This window comes from Lolium rigidum, chromosome 6 (assembly GCF_022539505.1).
Source record: "Lolium rigidum isolate FL_2022 chromosome 6, APGP_CSIRO_Lrig_0.1, whole genome shotgun sequence".
Lineage (NCBI taxonomy): Eukaryota > Viridiplantae > Streptophyta > Magnoliopsida > Poales > Poaceae > Lolium > Lolium rigidum.
This window is the reverse complement of record NC_061513.1, coordinates 145,678,098-145,695,058: the sequence shown is the minus strand read 5'-3', so window position 1 is coordinate 145,695,058 and position 16,961 is coordinate 145,678,098. Positions and strand designations below refer to the sequence as shown.

Here is a 16,961-nt window from a genome sequence, read left to right as displayed (position 1 = left end):
CGCGCTGATGGGTGCAGAGACGGCACGGGAACCAGCAACCTCGCCGTGCCCAATCTGGATGACTAGCACAGTAACGACGAGCCGGACCAGCGGAGTAGGCTGGGCGAATTCCCCTATCTCCTTGCTTGCAACGACCTGGAGGACGAGAGGGTCGCAGAGGCTGAGAAAAGGATGGGGATGGTGCAGCAGTAGGACTCCCTTCAACAGGGAGCGGATGGACAGGCCGGCCATCAAGTCGCCGGAGGACGTCAATAAGTACCTTGCAGCGGCCACTTTCTCGGGATAGGCCGGCATGCGCGTCCAGGAGGCGTAGCAAGTCGCCGTGGAGGAGTTCCGCCAACTGCTGAGTGCTGCAGATCCGGCTCTCCCTGAGCTCCCCGACGGCCTGCACAGCATACACAATTTCGGCTGCCGGTTCTGGTTCCCGTTCTTGTGCAGATCGGGCGCGCAGGAGATGGAGATGTGGTTCGCAAACGTGCGACCAGAGGGACAGTAGCGGGTGCAGGGGTGAGACCTCGACGATGGCGGTAAGAATGCGGACGGAGCAGGCCGCAATCACTCTGGCTCTGCTCTGTTTCAACTCTTCTGAATACGATTTTTTTCACTCCCCTGTGGTGGCGCAGCTCCTCCTGTTGTCGCTCCCCGGGAACAAGGGGCCGACCAGAAGAATACATAGGCGGTGAAATCAGCCGCAATAGCCTTGCTCTTGTACAGTTCTCCAACTCAGGCCGTGCCACCGTATACAAAAAGCAGCAATGGAAATAACAAGGGAAAAGAAAAAGCGGCACAAATCAGTACCCGCGCAGCTGCTGCTCTCTCCAGCGACTCAAAAACAATTCAGGTTCAGCTCCACCATTGTATTACTACACTACTGTTCTTCAAATTCAGTCTCTATCAATCGGTGTTGCTATGCTCGAATAATACAACAACAATCGGGCATGCTCTCATGGTAGCACATACTTCATCAGTGACAATAACCCGACCGACTTAGCTAAATCAATATTTGACGTGGTTACAAAGCAGCAAAACGAAGGGTAAGTTGATGTTTTTTTCGAATAAAGGTATTACTGTTTTTCAGTTTCTTTAATGTAAAGATGGGCTTCTGAAAATGTTTGTGGTCAGTAAAGACCAATGCCATGGTATACACATTTTGGAACATAGAAATCAAGAAGTAGTGTGATTAAGCTTCAGGAAATAGTTTGACATGAAAATATAAGAAAAACGTGTTTGCACTGATCATTTAAATTTAGTAATAACAAAATCGAATTATTATATAGGCTGGACATGTGGTCTATCTGTAGCATTGCATTGGTAGCATTTGAATTCATTAATAACAAAATCCATTTTAAAAACACTTAGTGAAGTTTCAAAGCTGCTGGTTAGTCTTCTTTCATTGCCACGTCAATTCTTTCCAACACTGTGTAGTTGTAACTTTTTTTTGTTCCGTTGCAACGCACGGGTATTTGTGCTAGTACTAATAAAGGAAGTAAGGTTTCTCCCCACTTTTTTCGTCCGTTTTTGAATTGCCCATAATTTTAATCGAATTTACTGGCAATGCCACCGCTAAGTCAAAGTTGTTCGTAAAAAAAAAAAAGGTTGACGCCCGTACGTCCGTGGGTTCGTCCGTCTCTATCCTGGATCCTGCACCAAATCAAATCTAATCTAATTCCAAGGTATCTCCGTTTAATTTCTGACCCCCTTCCCACGAAAATCAGCCTACATATAGATCATCTCCTTTGCGTGCGCTTCAAATCGGGCTAGCCCCGATCCAAGATCCGGAGGCGACTCACCAGAGAACGTCCAATGCTGGGGTCTCCGGCGGTTGGCGGTATGGTGATTCGTTGAGGATTCTCCGCGTGCTCGGGCCGCGGATTGACGCCGCTCTGCTCCTCTCCTTCCCATCGACTGCTACACCGACGGAGAACGAGGCTCCTTTGAACTCGATGCCGCATCTTCACCTACTTCTGCTGGTCAAATCAGCGGCATGGTGTCGACCATCACCAGCGTGTTCTCGTGGATGCTCGACGGCATGTGGGTCTGGACGAGATTATACTAGCGAAGATGTTGTCTACAGCATATACGGCTCGTACGGGTTGCACCATGAGAAAATCTCCCCGGCCAGCAGAGGTACTCTTATTCTTGGACTACTCTTCTCCTTCCACTGAAACAAGAAGAATTTCCGTTGAGATACAACAAGAAAGGATGAAGAAGAGCGGTCGATTTGGGCATCCACATTGCAATTTCGCAATTTCTTCAAATCCAATGGAGGGAATATGATGAGCGGTCGATTTGGGTATACAGATTGCAACGAGATGTTGAACCCTCTCCTGCGCCGAGCTGCTCGCTTTGCGACGGCAAGACGACGCTGCCCTGTTGCCTGAGCACCTGCTCTGTGAACCGGAGCCGTGCGCCGCTTCGACCCCAGAGCTTAGCCCACGCCGCTCTGCACTAGACGCTCCCTCTGCCATGGTGTAAAAAAAGGAAATGTCCATGTACGGGCGTTGTACTCCATGTCATGGTACGGCTTGTGCTAATTGGTGCTATTGCTGATCGCTGTGGTGCTGATGCATGAAGATCATCTGCATGAGCCATGAGACGGTTCACACCATTTGAGTGCCTTGTGCTAATTTGCTATTGCATTGGCGGTCGTATCAAAAAAAAATCAGAATCTGTGAATAGCACATGCAATGGTTCAAAGAAGTGGAAGCAATAGTTTAGAATATCAATTCTCTTTTGTAAATAAACGATTGGTTCAGAGAAGGTAGTGTGTATGATTGTTTTGTTAAAAATTTAAACCAATCAAGGCCCATATGGGCTAGAATGGGTCACGACCTGCATAGTTGCTTCATCTTAGCATCTCCATCGACAGCAAAAAACAGTGAATCTCGGCTTAACCCGCAGCCGTAGCAACGCACGGGTATTTGTACTAGTCAATATAAAAGGCAAAGCTTTTGCCTCTTTTCAAAAAAAAAATTGTTTATTTGGCTGGCAATTTCGGACCACTTGTATCTGTTTTCATGTGATTTCACTAGCTAGCTGTGATCTGGTGAAATTGGTTTTAGATTGCATGGTTTTTGCTAAACATACGGGGCTTCGTGCTGGTGAGGATTAGTGAATTATGAGCTAATTGCAGCTGACACAGTGACACGTTAGAATGCTGCTGTGAGGCGCAAATCTGACTTGACCCGACGTGAGATTCTATTGGATGGTTTAGATTGCACGGCTGATATTTCACCGACGACTGCACCTGGACACTCGAGTCTTGCGTTGAAACGAGTGGAAACTGTACGCCCGTTCAAACGAGTGGAAACTGTACGCTAGAGGACCAAACTGACTGCGAGTCTGGCCGTTGGCGGTTAACACGGTGGTTTCCTTAGGGCATCTCCAACGCGAGTCTGGTCGTTGGCGGTTAACACGGCGGTTTTGTTAGGGCATCTCCAACGTGGGTACCTAAAGGGATACGTTGGCCCGTTTGCTTTGGGTACGCGGACACGCGGACAACACTCCGCGTCCACGTGTCTATTTGGATCGCACGCTGCGTTCAACGTGGCGACCCCATAAACCCGCCACGTGGTTCGTCTTTTCTGGGCGGCGCTGCCATGGCAGGCCTCGACGGGACAACAATGACGGGTGGGGAAACGCGCGGGAAAGTTCCTGCGCGCACCAGGGTTCCCGCGCGCGCGCGAAAAGGCCAAGGGAGCGCGCTCGCGCCCAAATTCCCGCCAAGGCCGCCGGCTGCAGACCTCACCCACTCCGCCGTCCTCACCTCCTCTACCTTCTCCGGCGCCCTATCCTCCTCCATCACCATGCCGCGCACCCTGCAGACCACGTGGGCCAATCTCTCCCTCGCCGCCCGCGCTAGGTTCCCGCGGACGGAGGAGGAGGAGCGGCAGGACGCGCGGTGGGTCGCCGACGACGAGGCGATCCGCGTCGTGGCCGAGGGGGCGCCGAACAAGGCAGAGAACGCAGAGCTGGTGGAGGCGGACGCGGATGGCTGGCATGAGGCCTTCGACGGCTGGTACGAGGCCGCGGAGGAGGGATCGGACCCCGCCGCCGAGGAGAAGGCGGATGCTGTCGTGGCCGCCGACGGGGAGGATGCCGCCCACGACCGCAAGATGGCGAAGCCCAACGTCGCCATCGAGGAGCGTCTCGCCGAGTTCACGCACGAGATGAGGGAGCACGAGGCCTCCGTCCGGGCCGGTCGCCACCGTTTAGGCGACCTCATCGGCCGGAAGAACGAGCTCGTCGCTCAGCAAGCAGCCCGTCGCCTCCTCCAGTTTCCCTCGCCTGACCGGCGCGAACACGAGGAGGCTGCGGAGGCGGAGCTCGGCCGCCAAGAGCGTCGGCGTCGTCAGCAGGAGAACCACGAGGCCCGGGATGCCGGCCGCGCCCGCTTGGAGGCACGGGACATGGTCGAATGCGCCGAGCGTGTTGTGTGGGAGCTCGGCTCGTGGGGGAAGTGGGCCCGTGACGGCGCAGGAGTTGGAGCGCGAGCGCGTGGAAGCTGCGCGGAGGTCCAAGAGGAGGACGGACGTGAAGGAACACCAGCGGGTGGCCGCTCCGGGCCACCCGGCTGATAAAGCTGGAGTGGAATCCTCACGCGTACAGGCCGCCCGCGTCAAGTGAAATCCACGGCCCCGACGGCGAGTCGCCGGCGAGGCCCTACGTAGTAGACTACTAGTATGTGCTATTAAGAAAAATGTAATATGCTTAATTTTAATGAAAAATGAAATTATGTCCCTATGACACGCGGGCTAGGGGAGGACAAGGAGAGGACTCGAGCGGCCAGCGTCGGTGTCCGCGGCCATGCAAATGCGGCTCAGATTTTGGCCAGGTTTGGGTCATCCTAGACACCGCGGCCATCCGTTTTAGGCGCGCGCTGGGCCACGGTTTTGTCCGTTTTGACCCATCTAGACGCACATGCGCGGGATGGATCGCCGCGTTGGAGATGCCCTTAGAGCACCTCCAGCCACGCCCCCGGGAAGGCGCCCATGACCAATTTTTTTCATCCGGATGGCGTAAAGCGGTTTAGTCGTGCACCTAGAGTCTCGATTTCGCTCGGATTGGACTTATATCCGTCCGGACTCCCCACGCCAACCCCGGTCCCCCGGGGCGCCGTCGGGGGCTCCGGATGAAAGATTCTCGTCCGCGTGGCCCGTTGTAAGGGACTATTCTCCTCTCTCTTCTGGTTTTTCTCCCCACCTACCGCCCTTCTCTCTCCTCGATCTTTTCCCCACCTTGCCGAGCTAGAGCACGACGGGCAGGATGGAGCTCGCGGGCGGCCACACCGGGACCTTGCCGAGCTAGAGCACGACAGGCGGGACTAAGCTTGCGGACGGCCGGGTCGGTCCAAGGCGGGTGGAGTTAGCGGAGGGTGCGCGGCCGTGGAGGAACTTGCGGGCGGCCGCAGGATGGAGACGCCGGGTGATACGTCTCAAACGTATCTATAATTTTTTATGCTCCATGCTTATTTTACACCAATTCATATATGTTCTGCTTACACTTTGTTGCACTTTTACTTGATTTTCGGCAATAACCTATTAACAAGATGTCACAGTGTCAGTTCCTTTTTTTCTGTTGTTTTGTATTTCAGAAAAATTGTACAAAAAATATTCTCGGAATTGGACGAAACAAAAGTCAAAGTCAATATTTTACCGAAACGAAGATGAAGTCCAGAGGGGGTCGAAGAGGCGCCACAGGGCGGCCAAACCACCCCATGGCGCGGCCTAGGCCTGGCCCGCTCCAAGGGGGGTCTAGGCCCACCAGGCACCCCACCGACCTAAATCCTCCGCCTAATTATACATCTTCTCGGGAAAACCCTGGATACCCGAGCCTCCATCCACGAAAAGTTCCGTCGCGGTCGCCATCGCAGAACCCATCTCGGGGGTTCTGAAGCTCTTCCCGGCACCCTGCCGGAGGGGGAAATCATCGCCGGAGGCATCTACATCGCCATGCCCGCCTCCGAAGTGATGCGTGGGTAGTTCATCCCTGGACTATAGGTCCATAGCAGTAGCTAGATGGTTGTCTTCTCCACTTTGTGCTTCATGTATAGATCTTGTGAGCTGCCCTACATGATCAAGATCATATTTATGTAATCCTATATGTTGCTTTTGTTGGGATACGATGAATATTGTATACTATATTGAGATTGATTATATATTCATGTCATAAGTTATTTGTGATCTTGCATGCTCTCCGTTGCTAGTAGAAACTATGTCCAAGTGGACACTTGTGACTCCAAGAGGGGGTATTTATACTCGATAGTAGGTTCATGCCTCTAGTTTTCTGGGAGAGTGACATTAACTTCTAAGACTGTAGATGTGCTGTTGCTACTAGGGAGAAAATAACAATGTTCTATCCGAGGGTAATTCTATTGTTTACTTTACACACCTTAATGCAATAATCTGTTGCTTGCAACTTAATACTGAAAGGGGTGCGGACGATAACCTGAAGGTGGATTATTAGTCATAGACGCAGTTGGATTACAGTCTATGTATTATGTTGTAATGCCCATATCAAATCTCATTGTAATCATCTTGTCATGTATTGGTCGATATTATGTCAATTGCCCAGTAGTAATTTATTCACCCAACATGTTATTTATCTTTATGTTGAGACACCTCTAGTGAACTGTGGACCCCGGTCCTGTTTCCTGTACTGATAAAATTCTACTGCAATCTTGTTCTGTTTACTTTCTATAAACATCTCTTTCCACTCGATACGTCTAATCCTTTGTGTTCAGCAAACCGGTGAGATTGACAACCTCACTGTAAGTTGGGGCAAAGTACTTTGGTTGTGTTGTGTGCAGGTTTCACGTTGTTGCTGACGCCGGTAGTGCGCCCTGCCACTAGTCACCCAGCAACACCTTCAGAAGTCACACATTTCTCCTACTGGTCGATTAAACCTTGGTTTCGTACTGAGGGAAAACTTGTTGTTGTGCTCATCACACCTTCCTCTTGGGGTTTCCCAACCGCTTCCACAACAATTGCCAACAAGATTGTCTAGCGCCATCACCGGAGCACCATCACCGGGGCGCGGGCTGGTGGCGCCGATGACCATGACCTGCACGTGCTAGTGAAGCCCGTCCATGAGCGTGAGAAGCAGTGACACGATGCGGCGCTCCACCTCTTCTCGCGGTTGGGCGCGATGGCGTCGATCTCGTCGATGAAGATGATGGGCAGCAACTTGGCCTCAGCGTCCTCGAAAACCTTGCACAGGGGTTCGCCTCGCTCTGGCGGGCGCGCGAGCGAGCAGCTTGCGGGCGGGCAAGACCAGGCCGGAGCGCGCGAGGCAAGAGCGGAGCGGCACGGCATGGCATGGCCGGAGCGGCGCAAGCGTGGCCGGGGTGTCGCAGCGGCAGCATGGCGCCTCTGTGCCGGCACAGGGAGGCCCGCAATGCGACGCAATGGTCCACCTCCGCCATCCTCATCTCCAGGCAGCTCGCCTTCACCGTCTTCTTCGCGTTCCTCATAGTGCGGCAGCGGCTGACCGCCTTCTCCCTGAACGCCGTGGTGCTGCTCACCATCGGCGCCGTCGTGTTGGGCCTGCACGCCTCCTTCGACCGCCCCAAGGGTGTGAGCAGGGGCCAGTACTGGCTGGGCTTCTTCGTCAGCCTCGGCGCCACCGCGCTGTACGGGCTGGTACTGCCGCTCGTGGAGCTCACCTACAAGCGGGCCGCGGGCGCGTGGTGACGTACGCGCTGGTGGTGGAGATGTAGTTGGTCATGGGCTTCTGCACCACCGACACTGCACGACCGTCGGGTGCGTGGTCGGCATGGTCGATGCCGGTCGAACACCTCCCAGGCATCCTCATGAGCGCCGTGTGTGGGGAGACGGCTGGAAAAGTGTAGCTCCTCATTCCAAAAATAGATCCAGTCTGGACCAATTTCCATCCGGATTGTGCCCCGGGGTCCTCCAACGGCTGGAGGTGCTCTTACCTTCTATCCAAGCGTCTTCCTTGAATTCGAAAAAAATGAGTTCAGCTCGTTTGGCTTTCGTCATTTAAGGATTGATTTTTCTTTTTGATCCCAAGAATTAACCTAGTACATAGTTCAGTTGAGAATTCCATAAATTTCATTCCATATATAACCTAGTACCCATGTAGATTTTTCAAATAAAATATAATATCTTTGATGTCATTTGGTTTCTTCCAAATAAAATGAAATGAGAGGTGCAAAACGAGCTTTAGAAGTATTGTCGATTAACATCGGTACAATCTACAATTTACGCTTCTAGGAGAGGATGCTGATATTTAGCAGAGGGAGTTTTAAAGTTGGCTTTGGGAAGGAGTCCGCTTCTGGGAAAATATATGGCTCGGAGAACAAATCCTCGAATCCCAATACCCACAACTTTATAATATAGTTCATCGTAAACATAACACGGTGGCAAATGTTATGAGTTTGGTTCCACTAAATATTGGTTTTCGGAGGCAACTGTTGGGTAATAGATGGGATCAGTGGGTTCATTTATGTCAATGGTTGATGGAGATAAATCAGGAATTTTTACTGTAAAGTCTATGTATGCTGATATGTTAAATGATCATGCCAGATATCTATGCAAATATCTTTGGAAATTAAAAATCCCACTAAAAATTAAAATTTTCATGTGGTTCCTTAGTAGAAAAGTTATGTTAAATGGTGACAATATAGTAAAGAGGAATTGGCATGGAAACACAAAATGTAGCTTCTGTGACACCGAGGAAACAGTCGAATATTTATTTATTTCATGCCCGTTTGCTAGACTTGTTTGGCGAGTAATTTTCACTGCATATAATATTCATCCTACATCCAATATCACAAATATGTTTGGGAATTGGCTTAATGGAACAGATAAAACCGATAAAGGTAGAATTCGCATTGGTGTTTCAGTTGTATGTTAGTCAATATGGAATTGCAGGAATGATACTGTGTTTAACAAAAAAGATTCTAAATTTTTTCTGCAGGTTATTCACACTATGGTCCATTGGATCCCGCATTGACACTTCTTGCTCCCGGAGGACCAGCGGGAGTGCATGCTTTGTGGATGCAACCGCCTTCAAATGGTTGCCCAGGATATTTTTTACCAGATTACTTGGCGCCTGTTAAGAGATTGGAACATGCTTAGACTGCTTAGCATGTTTCTTATTTTTAGATGGTTGATTTTTGTATCGACCCTCGTTCATCCGTGATTGTAACTCTTGAATATTCGTTTTTTAATAAAAGGTTGTGTGCATCAACCGATGCAGAGGCCGGGATACCCCATTTCGAAAAAAGGAGAGGATGCTATTGCAACGTGGACGTGCATTTTGCCGCGGACAATATGCAGTACACGTGTATGACTGATCATCCAACTTCATATATCTTGAGGAAGAAGGGAATGCAACATCATCATGTAAGTGTGTCTCCTAAAATTTGTCCACCGTAGTTTTCGGGTTACATCTTCTCAGGTCTTTCACGAGGATTGATGTCTCATTCCACCCTATGTCCTAGCCATCGATATATAGTCTCTTTGCTTCAAATAAATTTCATGGGAACTGCAGAGGATATTATTTTGGACGAATAGCTTCAGATTCACCATGAGAGATGATTGCATACTCTAATCATGAGAAACTTCAAAGTCATGTTTCTTTCCAAAACAGATGATCTAATTTAAGGCTTGCTTTGGCCTGCCGAAGTTAATGTTTTTGCACAAAATATGTGATGTTAATATTTTCTCTACTGGAATGATTGCTGTTTTTTTTTTAAAAAAAAGAGGGGGGAAATACTATCTTCTCTTAAAGGAGAGATGGTTTCTTAGCGCAATATGATGATTATGTCGGCCGTCTAACTTGGACCATGTGGCCGGAGCTCACCACAACCATCTTTAATTTTATAGCATTATTATTATCACACTTTCACTCAAAAGCTTTGGATATAAATATTATATGTACAAAGATTTTTATATATTTCCTTTATTTTTAATCAAAATATCACTTGAGGATGGGTTCATCGTTTACTTCACACACTTCCTCCACTGCTTCAACGTCAAAGTTTACACAACATACATTGTTCACCATACTAATACCACTCCCACCCATCTGCGAGGAGGATGAGTTTGAACACCCACCTTCTATCCAACTAATAATCATGCTCAAGCATGGGTTAACATAGGAGAGTTACATAAATAAAATTTTGTACAAAACTTTTATACTTTTCCAAATTTATTTATTGGATATGCTTGAGTAGAGCACTAGCTTGGAAAGTTATTTGTTTTTGTGTATATAAATTCATTTTGACCAAAAAAAAGGTTGGAGCTCTAATATAAACCGTACTATTGTTTGCAAACAAATACTTCTATTTTTGATTTTATCTTGTTTCTCAACACCGAATAGCATATGTATATTTGTTATCCGTAAATCCATATGTTAGTGTCGGGTAAATATCAAAAAATATGTTATGTGATATTCTAAGTATTTTCCCATATTATTGTTTTCGAGGGAAAAAAATTAGATGGTCGTTTAGGGGATATATGTTAATTATATTTATTTTAGTTTACTTCGTATGCCATATACAATGTGATGCAAGAAACATACATTTCATACAGACGGTTGATTATTTAAACAACACAAAAAAAGCTTGTTATGTCATTTTTTAAATAAACTTATTTTCTGGACCAACAATTTCCCATTAGCCAGTTAAAACATGCTAATGATTAAGATATATTTCTCTACATACTATCCCACCCCTTTTATATATTAGATTATTGTAGAGTCTAAATTAATAAAAATATCTTGATATATATTTGATTTTTAAAAGTTTGAATAATGAATAAATATCTTACATGGACTTACGTAGGTTAGGCGTGACTTCAAAGAGATCGACAAAATGATGTGTGCCTAGTTGAGGTGTAATTGTGTCATGAAATTGAATTTATGAGATCTGTTTTGTGATACCAAAAATTACCGTGCTATTTTACAAGTACGTAGCCTTAGGTGAAATTGGTTACGCCAAATTTGAGTTGTGAAAGAAAATATTAATGCAATCAATCGCATCCTCTTGCCCATATGTCACTGTGAGTGGAAAAATAGTGCATCTCATCCCATGAAAGGCTGGAGGTTTCAACCTTCTTTTCGAAAGAGAAAAATCATCCCATAAAAGCAAGTAGCCTAATGAAGGCAAAGCAAAAAATTGTTGAGGGCTTAGACGCCAGAGGAAGAAAGACGTCCACATGGGAGATGAAAGAACGCCTACTGCTTAACTAGGAAGCACAAGAGTCGCTGTCAAGTTAGCTAGCTGTAAGCCTGTAAGTATGGGGCCATATGCTTCGTGCAGGTGTAGTTGGTTCCAGCTGCTCGAACATCGCTCGGTCACTAGTGAGGGAGAAACAGATGGAGATGTATGTTCACTGTTCAGTGTCGCGGCAGCAAATTGTCCAAGGAACGTGCATCTTCTCCAAAGAGACGATTAGGCCAGTTATGGGAGTGACAAGGAGACGTGCGTGCAGCCATGTGAGATCACCCGGCCGTTATTTGCGGTGATCAGGTGAGAGCTTGGCGTGCGCCGATTTTTGCCCCGGCCGAGATCAACCCACCATTTATCTTCAGGTGCGTTGCCGTCGTTCCAGAGTGTCCAAGCACTGTAGGACGCTTTTGGTAGCCTGGACAAAATATAGGTTTTTATAGGGGCTGGCTTTATGGATCATAGCTCGTTCCAATTTTAGCACTTGGTTTGGTAGGTTGTGAAGAATTTTTTAGCCCACTAGATAGTAAGGACCAGTCTGTTTGGTTGCGTACAAGGCTAATTTTAACAATGCCACATGTCATCACCTTACCTCTCAAACATCACAATGTGCTTCACCCCGTTGTTCACGAAATCGGGCACCACGTCGGTGCACAGAACGATGACCATGCCATCGCCGACGGTGGCCAAGGCGATTACGCTACATGTGTGCAAGACAAGACTGAATATGACGAGTCGAAGTCTCCAGCGTGGCAGAACAAGGTCGGCAACGACGCTGGCTACACCTACACGGCGCGCCTCGATCCACGAAGCCGGACACAACCACGATGGCTCACGAAAATACAACCATGCCGCCCGCCACCGACAGTGGCCAAGACGGTTACGCTGCATACGTGCAAGACAATGTTGGATATGACAAGTCGAAGCCTCCGACGTGGCACAACAAGGCCGGTGACGACGTTGGCTACACCTACATGATGCGCCTCCACAAGCCGGAAACAACCACGACGGCTCACGAAAATACCACCATGCCGCCGCTGACGACAATGGTGGCCACGACGGTTACCACCATGGATTATCACCCCTGACCTCTTACCCACAACAACCATGCCGCCATCCACGAAGTTTGCCACACGACGGCGCGTGGAAATACCACTATTTCGTCGCCAACGATGGTGGCCACAGTGGTTTTCACCATGGATTACCACCTCTGACCTACCACAACCACGCCGATGTGCATGAAGTCGGACACAAGGTCTACCACGACGGTGCGCGGAAATAACACAATGCCACGGCGGTTATCACCATGGATTACCACAATTATACAACCACCACAACAAATACGATGACGAAATGGTGAACCAATGAACTAGATGATTAGGAGGGCAAGTGACAGGTTGAGCAACACGATGATGGAACAGTAAACGGATGAACTACATGATGAAGAGGTTAACAACCTATTTTCATCTCCTCAGGTACATGCCAAATGCCTTGCGTGCTACAAACAGGCCCCTAGGCGTGCCACTTCTCCCATGCAAAATTTAGCAACTTGTGATATCATATGCAAAGTTGTTCGGCGATGTACGGCGTTGCTCCGTTCATGGTCGTCGCTTCAGCGGTTGGAGGATCGCGACCTATTTACGGAGGTGTCTACACGCTTAGAGGAAACGGCGAAAGATTTTATTACCCAACATGGGTGGCTGCATACTAGAAGGATCTTGCCTTCTTCAATCTAGTTTTTTCCTTTTACTTCTCATTGTACTCGTGAGTTCTACTTTTTTGGTTTTGCAACTGGAACTATCAGCGGCTGTGTGCATCCTAGATATGCAGAGGCCGGGTGTATTGCTTGAACTTGAGTAATAATAAAGCGCCCTTTATCGAAAAAATACAAAATTGTTGCTTGATAGGCGCAGGTGTGGGGAGAACGGCAGAAGGAGAAGAAGACATGTGCTTGGTTCCACGCTAGCCAACCTTGATTAACGGTTATCGCCGCTCGAGGCTACCGAACCCCTGCGCTTTTTTGACCCAACTGCCTATAGGCAAGCGGCAAATTTGAAAGCAGCAGGGAAGCGTGTATGGTAGGCCTGCACGCCCCGCTGTACCGCGCGCCGTCCAGTTCAGCTCCAGCCCGTGGCCGACTCCAGCGACAGCACTCGAGAGAGGAGCACATATATTCCTGTATGACCTGCCGGCCTATCAATTCAGAATTTCAGATGCGCCCTTTTACATCTGGCGAACCGAGAAAAGGCAAGCCTAACACAGCTGAGGAACCAAGGAAACCATGGGAATACGTCTGATATAGTACATCCATCGATTCTAGAAGGTCTACGGACGGGAGAATGCTCTGATTAAATTTGAGACGTTTCGCAGCTTGACATCATCCCTAAATAAATACTAGTATTACTCCTTCTAAATTTGAATGTACATACTTTTTAGGAGGGAGAATATAATTTTGCCTGTCATGTCGAAATATTATATATACGTATCCTTCAAATCACAGCATGCGCGCGACGAGCTATAGGCCGATCAGCGCAATATATAGGACCTCCCGGTAGGGTTTGCAGTTGCGAATCAATCAAATAAGCAACGGCCTTTACAGCACAAGCTGAGCTGTAGGTACGCCCGGTGGATGGATGCCTTGCACACAAAGCAGCTCAAATACAGTAGTAGTAATCTCCCTTTTAAAAGAGCGCCAGACCGCGATAGGTTTCCGTCACGTCCCGAGATCAAAACCGCCTCCTTTTATACCCTCGGTCTCCGCCGGTCTAAACCCGCACGTCTCCCCCCACGTCTCCGCTCCATACCAGCATACCGTATCTTGAATCTTCTTCGCCCAGGTCTCCTCCCTCCCACCCCGCCATGGCCACGACGACGGGCATAGCGCCGGCGACGGCGCACCAGTCGGAGTCCATGTCTCCGGCCGGCACAGACGGCCCCCGCGCGGGTGCGTCGCCGGTCAGGGCTTTGCTCCGGCGGATGATGCCTCGGGGCCATTACTCACCCCAGGGGTCGGCGCCGTCCGGAAGGGCTACCGAGATAATGGCGCCGCTGGACGCTGCCGACGGCGCGGAGGAGAAGCCACGTCGCGGGTGGCTGCGCCGGCTGGCCTCGCAGGATGGCGCGCCGCGGCGGTGGAAGAGCCTCGGCGGCGCCGGCGCGTCGAGGCGGCTGGCGTCGCTGTCGCGATCGCTGCGCTGGAAGCGGCTCTCCGTGAACCTGAGGGGCGGCTGGGCGTCGGCGCTGCTCGACACCGTCGCGTTCCGCGTCATGTACGTGCTGGAGGCCGTCGTGCTCGGCCTCGCGCTCTCCTGCTTCTTCTGCTGCTGCGGCTGCCAGATATGAATGATGCCCTTTTTTTTTTTTTCTGCTCTGCCCCCTTGCCACGATTCCTGCTGGAACCTCTGCTTGCCATTTTTTTAAACATAAGGCACAAGTGCCCAGCTTTAAATTAATAAAGCCACAAACGGCCGAGTTTGATACAAGATGCTAACCAGCTTACAAACAACGAACACCAAAAGCACAAGATACACACAAGAATACAGCTTGTAGATGTCGAAGCCTCCTCGCGAAGCCACCAAGGAAAGAACAGCACAGGTTCGAGGGCACTACCTGCCGCCTTGAGGAAGACCATCGTCTGCAGCACAGGATGGGAGGGGAAGCAGCATCGACCATTTCCAGCGCCGAAGAGGGACCCTTCCCTCTCGTCCTGGCTCGAAGGACGCCGAACCGTCGGACGCCAAATGCACTCCCCTGAGCTATGGCCGATACTGACCACACACCAATCTGGTCAGAGTAGAGACCCCTCGCCGAAGCTGACAAACCCTCGAGGTTGCGCTGCCACACACCAAAGGAGCTACCGCTGGGAACGTAAACAGGGACCGTAATCGCTGACGAAGAAGGAGCAGGGCACCGATCGGATACCACCGCAACCAGCCTCCAACCACCAAAGGCACCCTCAACCAGCCAACTGTTCCCAAGCCACGCCCCCAAGGAGGAAACGGCGCCCACGGCGTCGTCGTCGCCCAATCCGAAGGATTGTTGGTTTTCACCCGGAACACGGCCGGGGTGGGGAGAATCGAGACTTCAACAGCCCCTCAAGAGGGATACACGGCGCCCGTGGGCGTCGCCACTGCCGTGGTCAAACAAGCCGACCAGGGATTTCTCCCAGACCCGATCTCACACCACCACCCCCCAATCGGCACCGAAACCAGCAGGATCCGACTACCAAACCTGGAGGGAAGAGGACCAGCGGGAGGGAAAGACTGACCTTCCGATCTGACGGATGGTCGCCGGGGCAGCCACCACGTCGCGACCGCCGTCCACCGCCACCTTGCCGCCCACGCGACCAAGGACGACGGCGCGCATCCGCGGACGCCACTAGCCGCCATAGTCGACACCGCCGCACCACCAGAGGCCGCCGCCTCTGCGCCCGAGCACCCACCGCCTGAAGAAGCCGCGCCGCCGCTGCCGCCGTCCGGGGAAGATGGCAGCTTTGCCGAGCTCCGCCGCCTGCACCACGAGGAACCGCCTCGCCGCGGCTCGCCGGCCCACCGCGCGAGGAGTCGTCGGTTCGCCGCTTTAGATCGCCGCCGTCAGAGTGGAGAAGCCCCGCGCCACCACCTCACGCGCGGGAGCCAGGGATCCGCCGCCGCCGGCAACCGCACGGGCTTTGCCCGGCGGCCCACGCCGACGGCGGCGGCGGGGGGAGGGAAGGAGGGGGGCGGCTTGAGCTAGGGTTTGGAATCGCCCTTCCGTCGCCCGCGGGGAGCGACGGGACGGGCCGAAACGTTTCAAGTTTGTTTGTCAATAGCTTGGTCACCTCTGCTTGCCATTGGGCGTGTGTAATCTTCCTGGCTTATTTTTTTTTTCCCTGGTGCTTATTTATCCTGTAAATTGCGTAATCCTGCTAGTTCTGTACGAAGAGAAAACTTTGCATGTCCTGTTGATATCAGGGTGTTTCACTTCGTTGCATGAAAACGGTACCTCAATTTTTGGTTAAAGTTCGTCTCGAAAAACGTATATACACCTTATAAACAGGAACGGAGGGAGTACTCAGCAAAAGTAAAGGTGATTTTTTTAAAACCAAGGCACCTTATCTATTAATCAAGAAGAAGGTACTCAGTTATTAACGGAAAAATCGGACGATAACCATACAAACACCAACATCATAGGGTCACACCCACTCTTCCCCCAAGGACGAACCCACACAAGACTCAAAGACAACCATGGCCAAGTTCGAACACCGCTCTGCCAAGACTTGACCTTGCACCAAAGCCAAAGAGAAAGCGCGTGACTGCTATGGGAGAGGAGCAGGCACGAGACGCTCCAGCAAAGATGAAGAAGCCAAACCTCCTAAAGAGCAACGGCATAGAGGCACCAAACACACAACATTGAGGGAACCTTGTCGCCCACATGACACAAGGTCGATGTCCTCCACATTGTGAAATTTCCAGGACCGCCGCCCCAACATCTAGCTCAACAGTTGTATCTCCAATATTATAATTTTTTTGCCCCCCCCCCCCCAACCAACCCCCCGATTACCAATTCTTGTGCTATGTATGAGTCAATAGTACATGATATAAAACAAATTTCAGTTGAAGAGAATGTTATATTAATGACGGATTTCACCGTGAAGGAAGTTTTTGATGCTATCTCCCAAATGAGAAAAAATAAAGCACCAGGCCGTTCCCTGCGGAATTCTACCAAAGATTCTAGGATGTTATAAAACAAGATCTAATGGGTATATTTGTTAGCTTCTAAAGAGGAG

At 50.1% G+C, this 16,961-nt stretch overlaps 1 protein-coding gene across 1 annotated transcript; it reads left to right on the top strand.

Moving 5' to 3' along the window:
- The first annotated feature begins 14,053 nt into the window (after positions 1 to 14,053).
- On the top strand, positions 14,054 to 14,536 carry LOC124663388. Its single transcript, XM_047201097.1, has one exon. The coding sequence runs from the start codon at positions 14,054 to 14,056 to the stop codon at positions 14,534 to 14,536; it is 483 nt and encodes a 160-aa protein (XP_047057053.1).
- Positions 14,537 to 16,961: the final 2,425 nt, after the last annotated feature.

What these genes read in the sequence shown, in the direction of transcription:
- LOC124663388 (XM_047201097.1), top strand. Translation starts at nt 14,054, where the DNA reads ATGGCCACGACGACGGGCATAGCGCCGGCGACGGCGCACCAGTCGGAG.